This window comes from Pollicipes pollicipes, unplaced genomic scaffold (genome assembly GCF_011947565.3).
Source record: "Pollicipes pollicipes isolate AB1234 unplaced genomic scaffold, Ppol_2.1 Scaffold_6499;HRSCAF=7707_pilon_pilon_pilon, whole genome shotgun sequence".
In the NCBI taxonomy this organism is placed as follows: Eukaryota; Metazoa; Arthropoda; class Thecostraca; order Pollicipedomorpha; family Pollicipedidae; genus Pollicipes; species Pollicipes pollicipes.
The window spans coordinates 1-12,615 of NW_023596887.1; the positions used below are offsets into that span (position 1 = coordinate 1).

At 51.8% G+C, this 12,615-nt stretch overlaps 1 protein-coding gene across 1 annotated transcript; it reads right to left on the reverse strand.

Annotated features, from left to right (window-relative positions):
* Positions 1-8,286: 8,286 nt before the first annotated feature.
* Positions 8,287-9,513, reverse strand: LOC119106966 (putative metabolite transport protein CsbC; the record flags this gene model as incomplete). Its single annotated transcript, XM_037230311.1, has 3 exons — positions 9,340-9,513; positions 8,896-9,060; positions 8,287-8,778 (listed from the first exon to the last, which is right to left on the reverse strand). Coding segments are annotated over exons 1-3 (831 nt in total), but the record flags the coding sequence as incomplete, so codon positions are not given.
* Between the last annotated feature and the right edge of the window lie 3,102 nt (positions 9,514-12,615).

A 12,615-nucleotide genomic window follows, 5' to 3' on the forward strand; every position in this document is an offset into this window, starting at 1 on the left:
CATTTGGCCGAGTTCACAGCCCTGCCATTCTCAACGCCCGAACCGTCTGGTTTATGAGCTTCGCGCCCGCGAAGATGAGCAGATTACTTGGTGCGGACTATTTCAAGGTCACTTAGGTATTCATGACGCCGCGACATATTATTGATTATATGATATTCAAATCCTTCCATTCCGTTGGACAGGCAGCGATCAAGGTCTATAGCGATAAAACTCTCGAGTCATTCGTGTCTGGCGTTCGTGAGCACGATTTGATCACGATCATGATTGGCAGATATAGCGGCCGTCAGTTGGCTCTCAATTATTCTCGTGAAATGTATGATGACGTAATCGGGCAATGATTTATTGAGCGGTATATTTACTAAACAGATAAGCTGTGCTTGTCTAGAGCAACCGTTCCCACTTCCACAAGTGCATACGGATATTTACCGATGACCATATTTATCATATCGGATATCTTACCACTCCAATCATCTCCAGTATCTTTAAATGTGGAACATTCCCTTTAACCACCTGCTTTGCAGAGCTTATTGGCAAAGTGTCGTGCCAAAGTATTCGAATTTTCAGGACCGTAGCCAACATTGCGACTTATGAAATTTATCACCAAGAACTGTGGTGATAATATCGGTGCAGCCACGAAATTTCCCCGGCACAGATTCCTCGCCTTAGCAACTTCCTCCACTTTATCGCAGATCTGCGATCGACTGCCCCGGCTGTAACATCACCACCGGACGAGGCGTCCACTCACCTTTGGTCTCTGGCTGGGCAGGCACCTGCGAAGTCTGTCCTCCATGGGCGGCGGTGCAGGCCGCTATACACCGCCCGCGGGCCCGGATGCTCACCAGCTGTTTATATACGGGAAGGTCGGGCGTGTGCCCGCGAGCCATATTCCGCACCAAAGCCGCGGGCTCTGTCGGGAATATGGAGGGGAGCGGAGGTTCGTGACACCCGCGCGACAGCTATTCGGTAAGAAGCTGTTGACGGGAACATTGAGCAATGTTACGTCACGTACTGCACAGCATACATGGCTGGTGTCAAACACTCGGGAATGACCCTTCCACCCTCTCTCTCTCTCCTCTCTCACTTCACTCTCTCTCTTTCCCCCTTCTCTCTCCCTTTTTCTTCTTTTCTCTCCTCTCTATCCCTCTCTCATCCCCCCCTCTCTCTTCCCTTTTTGCTCTCTCTCCCTCTTCTCTCCTCTCCCTCTCTGCTCCTCTCTCTCCCTCTCTCTCTCTCTCTCTCCTCACTCTCTCCCTCTCCTCTCTCTCTCCTCCTCCTTCTCTCTCTCTCTCCTTCTCTCTCTCTCTCTTCTCTCTCTCTCTCTCATCTCTCCTCCTCTCCTCCTCTCCTCTACTCCTCTCTCTCTCTCTCCTCTCTCTCTCTCTCTCTCTCTCCTCCTCTCTCTCTCTCTCTCCTCTCTCTCTCTCTCTCTCTCTCTCTCTCTCTCTCTCTCTCTCTCTCTCTCTCTCTCTCTCTCGCACTCTCTGGGTTAGGCCGCTGGGCTAACCGGGAAAACGAGACCTGCCGGGCACACAAAGTGCTCGGCGTTCCAGTCAAAGCACTGATAGAAGAGGTGACCTGTACGTCTGTTCCGATGTACGGGAGGGTCGCACAGGAGAAGTCGTGCTTCGGGGTGCCTACGGATACACTGCATCAAGTGCAGCATGGAAAGAGGAGAGGCGTTAGATCGCATTGTAACACCCTGAGGCGAGGGGTGCACGGTCTTTCTCCCTTTTTTAAATATTGGAAAGTAAATTGCATGCCTTATCGTGATATGCACATCTAATAACTACAACTTTGTTTCATATGTTGCAATGGCATTATCTGTGTCGCCGATTCACTACATGTAGTTCGACACTGGCTGGGAACCGATTTTTCAGTTTCAGCTACCTTGCATCACATGCATGCCTGCACGAGCACGGGAGTCATCGGTACCACAAACACCACGTTAATCATGCATCCTGAACCCGAGCGTTCTTCAGTGCCACCCGCTGACGACAATACGTTCGAAGCGAATCCGTGCGTCTTTTTGCGCTCACCCACATAAATCCGAGAAATACGCCCGACTCGTGCAACCATTGCTCTCCGCCCCGCAAAGCGAAGGGCGGGTGCATGGAGGCGCCAGCTGCAGTGGCAAAATTCCAGACCCCACCGGGGGAGGACAGACATAGCCGTCGCTGTGAGCCTGGCGTAGTTCAAATCTTAGTGTCCAGCTTACTGTCAAATCTTTGCGAAACAACGCACTGAAGTCCCGATGGTTCTATGTTCAGTCGTGGATAAACGGTCATTAGCTGTTTTGGCTGCTTTTCTCCCTGAAAAAAGTCTGAGATCTTGGCAGAGTGTCCGATCCCTAGTCTGCCACGCCGCTGCTGCCCGTCTTGCTTAAGTCAACCACGTGACAGCGTCGGTGTCGCCTCCCTCCATCCACCACACACTGCTAATCGCCTTACTCAAGCCAACCACGTGACAGAGTCGGTGTCGACTCTCCTACCCAGCCAGTCGTCACGTGACAGAGTCGGTGTGGCCTCCCCCTGCCCAGCCAGTCACGTGACAGAGTCGGTGTCGACTCTCCTACCCAGCCAGTCGTCACGTGACAGAGTCGGTGTGGCCTCCCCCTGCCCAGCCACTCTGCGAAGGCAAATCTGCTCGGCTACCCGCTCGTCGCCAGCTCCTTCCGATGAAAAGGAGCGATGGACTGAGGGGATGGTGTGGAATGTACATCAGGTGTCAGGTAGGACTGCTGCTGGAGACAGTAGCGCAGCTAGTCAACCGCCAGCAGCTGACATCGGCAACGCGAGCAGCTGGCATCGGCAACGTCAGCAGCTGATATCGGCAACGTCAGCAGCTGACATTGGCAACGTCAGCAGCCGACATCGACAACGCCAGCAGCTGGCATCGGCAACGTCAGCAGCTGGCATCGGCAATGTCAGCAGCTGACATCGGCAACGTCAGCAGCCGACATCGACAACGCCAGCAGCTGGCATCGGCAACGCCAGCAGCTGACATCGGCAACGCCAGCAGCTGACATCGGCAACGCCAGCAGCTCGCATCGGCAACGCCAACACGAGACGAGACGTGGAAGATGCGAGCAGCTTCGATAGCAATAGAAGCATAAGTGAGGAGTAACTTTGTGTGAGTCCCAATATCTTTTCGAGGAGTGAGCTGCGTGCGAGCAGTTGCTAGTGTTCAGTAGCGCTGTTCGTGAGATGTTCGTGATACAGACATTGTGGCTGTGTGGTTAATCTGCCAGCGTGTAATAAATGTTAACGGGCATGAGCGCTACGTCTTGATCCCCCACGATGCCTTAGTTTGCAAGGTTGCATATTGAGTTATGTTAACCGTTCCGTGATAAGGATGTCGTGATATGGTGTACAGCTCTCCATTTCCATGTTCGTGCATGCAGCAGACTAGCTAAGGATATGAGCAGTTGCGTTGATGTCTTGGGTTAATGTTAATGTTAAATCTTTAAACCTGACGCCAAATAATTGTATCATTTTCCCACATCGAAGCCAGCACCATGTGTTGAGGTGAGATGCTTCATGTTTCATTATCAGATGAATATTCAAAAGCCATGTAATGGAAAATTTATTGAGCATCATCAGAAAAAAGGCATATCAGGTGAAATCATGTCGGGTCAGGTTGGGCACAAGACTAACACAAGGCCGAGAACTTGCGGCATTTTAATTTGTGTGAAACAGTCTCCAACATCACAAAGCAGTTGCATCGCGTTAAAATCTTGAAAATCATCAGATGAGCCTGCACATCAACTTTCACATCAACCTTCACATCGCAATCAACCTTCACATCGTCAGGTCAGGCGAGGTCAAATGGTTCCTCAATAATCTTGTAAAACATCTTCCAAGTAACCTTAAAGCCTTTTCGGGCCCTGACAGTTATACCGGGATATGACTGCCAACATTAAGTCCGAGGTGATATCAGCAGGGCGGACAGCGCAGTGAAATAAGATGTCAGTGCACGCCCTGTTGTGGAAATCTCTTGCAATGACATTATGGCACCCTGGTATTACATAACCAGGACATTCTGTCGGCAAAATACGTCAGTTTTTACACGGAATATCGGTCAAGTCTGGATGAAATCCTAAAAGTAGTATGACAGCCGGGTAATAGTTTAAGCTACGCAGCAAATGCCCACTATGCTTTGGACGAATGCAGGATTTCACGTTGTCACCCTGCAAAGAGCTGTCATCCAGAGTGTGGGCTATCTTACGCTGCCATCTGAATTGCATGTCGTTCTGTGTTGCCACCTATAGTGTCTGGGAGAAGGAAGACCTCTGTTGGATGAATTTTGCGTGATTTATCTGGAAGCTAATAGCTTATTATCTACTTAAAAGGACAAAAAGACAAGGCACTGACGTGATGGCATGCGCCCGCTTATCATCTGTCCATCTTTATCCTGCACCATCGCGGCGCCCCGCTTGTCCGGGGCAGGCTGCATGCGCCAGCGAAGAGTGTGTCGAAGTGTCTTTTGGTGGGGCCTCCGTCCGAGCGCCGAGCACACATCCCAGAGGGGCTCTGTCCAGAGAGCACACGCCCCAGGGGTTCCTGTGCGGGCAGAGCCTCCAAAACCAACATAACCAATGCGCGTTGGCAGGTTCGATTATGCCCAGATCGGGCCGCTTCAGCCTCACGGAGCCCCTGTCGCAGGACAATTTCATGATGATGTTCCGAAGGCTCGCTGTAAGACGAGGAGTGTCAGCCGCCGTCTGTTTAGAAAACGACCTCACGTTCAGAGGCGCAGGCACACATTCCAAGGCGCGCATTTCAAATGCGCGCGGTTACAGCGTTATTTTGGACGTCTGGCTCTTGCTTCGAAATTCATCGTTCCCCTGTCCCCATGGTGGGGAGGGTGGTGGGGGCGCTTGGTGCGCCAGAAGAAGGTGGTGCCCTGAAAGTACATCAGCCCGCCTGACGAAATCTGAACTCGAGACGGTGATGGGTAAGGTGGGTGATTTTGTATATTTTGTATATTTTTTAAATATTTGTTTTTCGAAGATTTTGTAGATTCTGTAGACTTCCGCAGATTATTTAGCAAGTGGAGACCGAATGAAGTCCTGCCCCACCTTTTTTCATTCTCATTCACCGCTTTGCCATGAAATTACCATTTCTGGCCGAGACAAAGGGCTCTAATCGAAATAACCAAGTAAACAAAGTGTGTTGACAGGTTCGATCACGTCCAAAGGTTTAGATCGTTGTGGCGCATCGTGTCTTAGGCTGCAGCAACAGGGTTTTTGTGGTTAAGTTTGTCCTTAACCCAGTCTCCTTCCTTCGATAGTTGCAGGATATTTCATACTTTTGTTTGTTTCCTGTTATTTTCCAAAATTGCAAATTTATTCAGGACGGCATACATGCAGAGCATTGTCAACTTTTCGGTGCCGAAGTCGAGGAGCTCTCAGTTGGATACCTTAAGAAAGCATGAATGCCGCAATGTTGCAAAAGCTCGTAAGAGGTGCATAACGATGTGGATGTGCCGGCGTCTCTTGGATGGTAACCGGACGAAACCGGTATGTGCCGGTAACCGGACGAAACGTCAAAAGCCATGAAGTTGAAGAGCAAAGAGTCAAAGGTGTAAAAGTGAATTGGCAAAGAACCAAAAGGGAAAACCAAAATGCATGAAAGTTGAAGGGGATAACAATGAAAAGCATTAATGTAATAAAGGTACCAAGTCAAAACAATCAAGAGTGAGAGTGATTACCATCAAATCGATAGAAGTCAGAGTAATGAATTGTGAGGGTGACGAACGTGAAAACGATAAAAGACGACTGTAACAATTTGAACAAGCAACCAGTCAAACAGAATAGAAGTGAAATGAAAACCAGGCAAAAGGGGGACATCAAAAGGAAAAGGGAGAAAAGCAACTCAAGAGAATACAAGTCAAATGCAAAAAGTTGGCTAAACAAAGTGTAAAGATGTATTAAAATGAAGCAGGTTCTGGGTTGCTGAAATACCTACAGCTGTGAGCTTTGCTGTGACATCAGACCACGCTGCAGCATAGCTGTCATGCAGGTCAGTTGAGAACATTTCTTCACATTGTACAGGGGCTTTTTTGGCAACCAATTTATTCTTGGCTGCCTTCAAAAATGGAATTGGCGCGTGCTGCAGCAAAATCTTATGAATCTATCGCCGGGCTGCCTTCAAAAGAGAAACCGGGACGCTTTTCAGTTAACGTTACGAATCTATCGCACATGACATCTCATCAGCCTCTCGACTTTCCTCCGCAAAAGAAAAAAACTGCAGAAAAGGGAGTTGGGGGCAGGCAGCAAACTATTCAACCAGTGTCATGGACCGGATCTGTCTCCTCGTCACTCAATGTGGCGCAGCGTCCGGCAGGTGGTGCGTCCGCTCTTTCGCCTCGGCCTGCGGCAGAAGGGCCACTGAACTGGATCGGGGTTGGATGTTGCATTGCGCCATGGGTCACACATCTTGTGTCTTTTCAAAGCGACACCTCATTTACCACTTTTGAGAAATTTGTTTCGCGTTTTGCCGGCCTGCGAGCACAGATATAGAATCCTTAGTTGGCAACAGCTGCCAGCTCCAGGACTTGCAGCGGATTGTGCACACAATATTGAAATCGGCAGGCCATTTCTGAGTGATTCCCAAATTGTCCGGTATTCGTGCCTGTTGTCCCAACCCCTATGCGCGTATCTCAGGTGCAGTTTGAGAGCCGCATAAAGTTCACAACCAACTTGCGCGCACTAAATCACTCGCGCACGTTTCATTGCCTACGATGCTTGCATGCCTGATTTTCTCCAGTACTTTGAGATGTTTTTACGTCGCACACGCGTGCGACTGGACTTCTGCTGCTCCGCAAGGCCAGGCCAATGCGTATTTCACGAGGCTTAGAACGAGCCATCGAATTAAAAATGGCTTAGAACGAGCCATTAGAAAGAGCGCGCTGATTTCACGCCTCTAAGGTGCACTGAATGCAGCGTCATGCAGTGTTATTCCATGCATTATTCCATGCCACGTGCGACGCGCCACTTTGGCTGTGCTCCGACAGCGGTCTACATCGTTCGCAGCAAAAAGGTTTGAGAGCCGCTGGCAAGTTGCGTAGTTACAGCAATCTTGTTGCGGGGACGCGAATTTCTTTGGATTAGGTAAGATGTTTGGACCAAAACAAAATATGTCATATCACTTGAGAGCAGAAGTGTTTTTACATGGCCTGCAGCAACAATCCAAACTTTCAAAACTTTGAAAGCAGAACGCTCTTTTCAGGACGGAAAATCTTCACAGCGTTGTTAGTCTACCTCATTATTGCGTTTTCCACAGATGTCCACCATCCATACGTAGGGTCCGTGTACGGCGATTAATCGCGTCACGGTGGTGATAGGCGAACGGATCTGCCGTGTCAGGTGACCATGCTCAACGACAGCGGATGAATGACGCACCCTGGCCTGATCACATTGCAACGAGGCTATTCACGCCAGAAACAACAGCGGAAAGACACGTTGAGTGGCATGTCTCCCCCGCATTTTTGCATCTCACCTTGACCATAACAATCGGAAAAACAATTTCGTGCCTACTGTTGATGCTAGTTGTTTTAGAAATCCATGACATCATGCTGCGCGCTTAACGCAATGCATATAGCGCTAACAAAAGCCACAGGAAAAGATGGGCATTTTTGCAAATTGGCCCCTAAACCGGGATTATGGCTTTGCTCGTACCGACTGGCATGGCAGACCGATGAAAGGAGGTAGCACATGACAACAGTAAACACTTCCGAGGACGTGAACGGCTACCTACTGCATTATTTCACATTAGGTTTGGAAGCTACAAAACCTGCGTACGACTGCCAAGCGCGGAGAATGCTCAAAATTTGGCGAGATTAAGCACACCATGAACAACCGACACAGGTATACACGTTATGCCCTCAAGTTGCTGAGAACAATGGGATCTTACACTCTTTCCACACACGTTCTACCATGGTAGACACATGCACGTTAGCTTGGGCGATAAACACGGCCGTAGGGAGAGTCCTTACTCTGTACATTCAATCGCACGGTGGTGATGTGGCAATGAAACCTGCATCATCATGAGCCGGTTCTAAATCCTCTTGGCCATTGATGTGCTGCCAGGAGAAGAATGCGATTTTTCATTGCGATTCATCAACGCGGCACATCGATAGCCTGGATGTTGGTGGTGACGCAACGTCATCAAGTGACAACCTAGTTACCTGTTCAGAGTTCTGAAACAGGTTCTGAATCTCTTCCAATGAGAGACCCTTTGTTTCCTTGAGACAAAATACGACAAACAATATTTGGCATACACTCACCAACATGTGAATGATGAAGCCCCAACCCAGACCAACCCCTTCTTTAATGAGTGGGTACGTTTTCGTCAACAAGAATTCATTGACAAACAGGACAGTGATGACGATGTTTGAGGCCAAGGTGCGCGTCTTGTTGGGCAGCAGCTCTGTGGCGTAGCCGAATGCGACATTGCTGAGCAAGCCAACATGGGCCACCAACGCCAGGGCCGCGCCCGCCAGCACAATCCAGCCGAGACGCTCCTGCGACTCCGCTGCGAGAAAGAAGTACGCGGCGATCATGGCGCAGCCGACGGTGGAGAGCGCGCCGCCCAGACACAGCACCGGAAGCCGGCCGTATCTCTCTATAATGATACCGCCGGGGACGCAGACAAGCGCGGAGAGCGCGGCCGGGAGCGTGGAGCGCTGATACTCGCTTAGTGGCAGCCGCACAGGCGCCAGCACGAAGGCGGTGATGAGCATTAGCGTGGCGCCGCCGCACCAGACGTATAACACCATCTGGACGGAGGCCAGCAGCAGCGGGTGCAGCGTGACCCGCTGCCGCAGCAGGGTCCACACGGGCAGCGCGGCGCCGTCTCCACGCCCGTCTTGCAGTGAATCGTGAATAGTGCGCACCTCGGCAGCGGCGTCCACCTGCGCGCCACGGAAAAACCGGATGGACCGCAAGGCTTCCTCCTCCGAGTGGCCGCGCGAGAGCAGCCACTTGGCCGAGTTGGGCAGGAAGAGGAGACCGAAGAGACAAAGTGCGGCGGGCACCACCCCTACCACGATGAACAGCACCTGCCAGTGCAGCAACGGCGCCACGGCCAGTGCCAGCACCTGGCCCAGGTACACCATGAAGTTCAACAGGGTTGTGAAGAGGGCACGGCGCGTAGGCGGCACAATCTCGGATACGTAACCACGCACGCTGCCCTCGGACATGCCGAACGCCGCAAACATGACCACCCGGCCGCTAAGTGTCCAGCCGAAGTGGCCGCCGAGGCCGACCGCCAGCGAGCCGAGCGCGCACAGCGGCATGGTGAGCAGCAGCAGGCGCCGCGCGCCCAACACGGGCGCCACCGGTGTGCCCAGCAGGCTGCCCAGCACGGCGCCCAGCGCCGTGGCGGCTATCGACCAGTTGAGCTGGTCGGCGCTGAGGAAGCCGTCGGGATCGTCCGGCACCTGGATGAGGGTCACGCTGTTCATGCCACCGTTCAGGCCCAAGGCCAGCAGCTGCTGGCCGACGACCACCATGGCCAACACCTGCAAGTGTGAAAACATGCTATGAAGGCTGTTCTTTTCAACCGAGGTGATTTTTATGCTGATATCTGGAAAAGATCAGACGCCACAGATAATATAATTTTTGTAGTGACATTCCATCCATCATGCGCAAACACAAGCGCAACTCCCCAGCGCCATCTAGTCAGGTAAATTTTGACAAGCACCTTGACCAGCACGGCTGCACTATTGTGCTCAATTTTGGATGGGATATGCCACCTGGGTACCGTCACCGCGTACAAACGTGCCTCATTCGCTCATCAAACGTGCCCCATGGGGTCATCAAATGTAGCACATTGGTTCATGAAACGTACCCCATTGGTTCATCAAACATACCAAATTGGTTCATGAAACATGTTCAGAGGTCATAGGCGTAGGAACGTTTCAAAAGTGTGGGGGGGGGGCAAGCTCAGGATGTACTTTAGGAACTTTTTCTGGAAAGCAACCCCAATGACTGGGGGAATGATTAGAGGTGAGGGTTGTTGTCGTTCTTTATTCAAATGCCATGCCTGTTTTGCTAAAATGCACCTAGAGCTGTTTCTCGCTGGTGCACAATCTTGCGTGCTCGACTCGTGTATGTCATTCGACAAATAGGGCTGTCCAGCTTCCCAGAATTATTTGTCCAATTGAACATTGTTCTCCTGGGGAGGCTAAACTCTACGCGCGGATAGGCATTTTGGGTCATTGGGGAGGCATCTGCCTACACAGGGTAAATGCCAAAATACCGCCTGGACATAGGTTGGGGAAAATTTTGAAAGCGAATCGATGGTTCACAGTGCGACAAATTTTGTATGCGCCTTCATTTCACTGGCTGATTTTCAAGGGATAAGACTTGTCGCAGCATTTTAGACAGAAGGAAATTCGGAAACTTGAAACCGTCAAAAGCAGTGTGACAAAGCCCACACAACTGGAAATTCTTCTTTAAAAATCAAGCCACAGAATGGAGGCCCTTCTGTCATATATTCATTACCTGGGCCCTCCTACCGTCCGCTGTCGGCGGCCACTGCTCTGAGGCGAGTGTCTCCCGCATGACTGACCGCGAACTGATCGTATGGGTGCTTTGTTGCATATTTCCGGATCAGCATTACTGCTAATTGGTTTGTAAAACGTATGAAAAAACACCTGCAGCAGTATGTTTTTCTGAACTGTCCTCCCTTACACCACAACATCGCAGAAAAAAACTTCGGGAAGCTGCCTACCTTAGGTATGCAATGGGCCCCAGCGGACATTTTCTTGCCCATCATTCAACGTAGGCGACTTGATCTTCTTTTGTGTATAGGCCGGGGCGAAGCCAGAGCCTTGCCAAGGGGAACATAAGGTTGACAAAAGCCCATCTTATCGTGATCTCCCACAAAATCCACGGATATAGCTTATTTGTTAACAAGTGGCACGGTTTTCTTCGTTTTATTGCTATTCTTACTTTGCAACCAGGACAGAAAACAGAAGTTAACTTGAGATAGATTTTATTTGTATGTTTGTTTGTGTAAATAAAATCTGTTTTATTTTTCTAGCCGATCTTTTGTCTAAATGCCACGGGGTCGGGAGTTATCGGTTGGCTGATTTGGCGTAAACGGACCAACGTATAAATTCTAGGGCGGGTGGAGCACATGCTCTCTATCGTGCTGATACACACGCTTAAGAATTCACGTTCATCTCTAGTGAGTCGACAATTCGCCTCTAAATCGGCCGGGTTCTCTTTCAACATGTAGTTCCCAGTGTCAGCAAACGGACAAAGAGCAAGCAAAAAGCGCTTTTATTTAATTTACACATGTGCTCCCCAACGCATGGTCCTTTAGCACTGACTGAAAAGGGCGCCATCTCTCGGAGCATGTGAATGCTGACTGCCTAGGGGCTGGCGGCGTTCATCCTGGTGGCATTGAGGATCCGACAAAGCTGCCAGCGCACAAAATCGAAATTTAGCTGCCTGCTAAATGAAATGAAAATTGATTTTGGGTCAAGTGACGACGCATTCACGAGTTTTTCGGCTTCTTGGCATCAATAGTTATTCGCCAATCACCGAGGATAACAACGAAACAAACATCAGGCTCTAACCCACGCTCTCCGCACTTTTTCCACGGGCGGTCCTTTGACCAGCTGCTCAGTGACGTCCCCATCATGTATCAATGGAAAGTAATGCAGGTACCTGCGACACACCGTGGCCAAGACACTGGCTCTCACCTGCATGCCCAGTCCTCGCTTAGCGGCCGCAGTGCCCCGCCGGCGGGGGCCGCGTCGGTTCATCGCGCCGCGCCCAGTGCTTGGATCGTCACTGGCGGCCGGGCTGCTGGCTCGCATCCATTGTGTGGTGGTCAGCAGTCGTCGGCCGTTCCCACTGCTTCCGACTGGTCAGCAGGTCGTCGGGGCCGTTCCCACTGTTCCGACGGTCAGCGGGTCGTCGGGCCGTTCCCCACTGCTCCGATGGTCAGCGGTCGTCGGGCCGTTCCCACTGTTCCGACGGTCAGCGGTCGTCGGGCCGTTCCCACTGCTGCGACGGTCAGCGGTCGTCGGGCCGTTCCCACTGTTCGACGGTCAGCGGTCGTCGGCCCGTCCACTGTCCGATGGTTACGTCCGCGGGCCTTTCCCACTGCTCCGACGGTCAGCGGTCGTCGGGCCGTTCCCACTGTTCCGATGGTCAGCGGTCGTCGGGCCGTTCCCACTGTTCCGACGGTCAGCGGTCGTCGGGCCGTTCCCACTGCTGCGACGGTCAGCGGTCGTCGGGCCGTTCCCACTGTTCCGACGGTCAGCGGTCGTCGGCCCGTTCCCACTGCTCCGATGGTTAGCGGCCGTCGGGCCGGCACCGACGGCGGCCTGACCCGCACCACCGCCGCTGTCACCGCCCTCCTCACGCTCAGGTGCGTCTGCGCTCGTCATGAGATCACCACCGTTACAAATAGGTGGATGTCGGGTGACGACGGCGTGTCGGCGCTGCCGGTCCGGCCCCTCTCTGAGGCGTGGCTGGCGGTCCGGCCCCTCTCTGAGGCGTAGCTGGCGGCCCGGCTGCGCTCCGGCGCGCACCTGGTGGCGGTGCCGGGCGGTGAGCCGCCTCGTGGCGGGCGGCATTTTTGTTCCCAGTTTTAG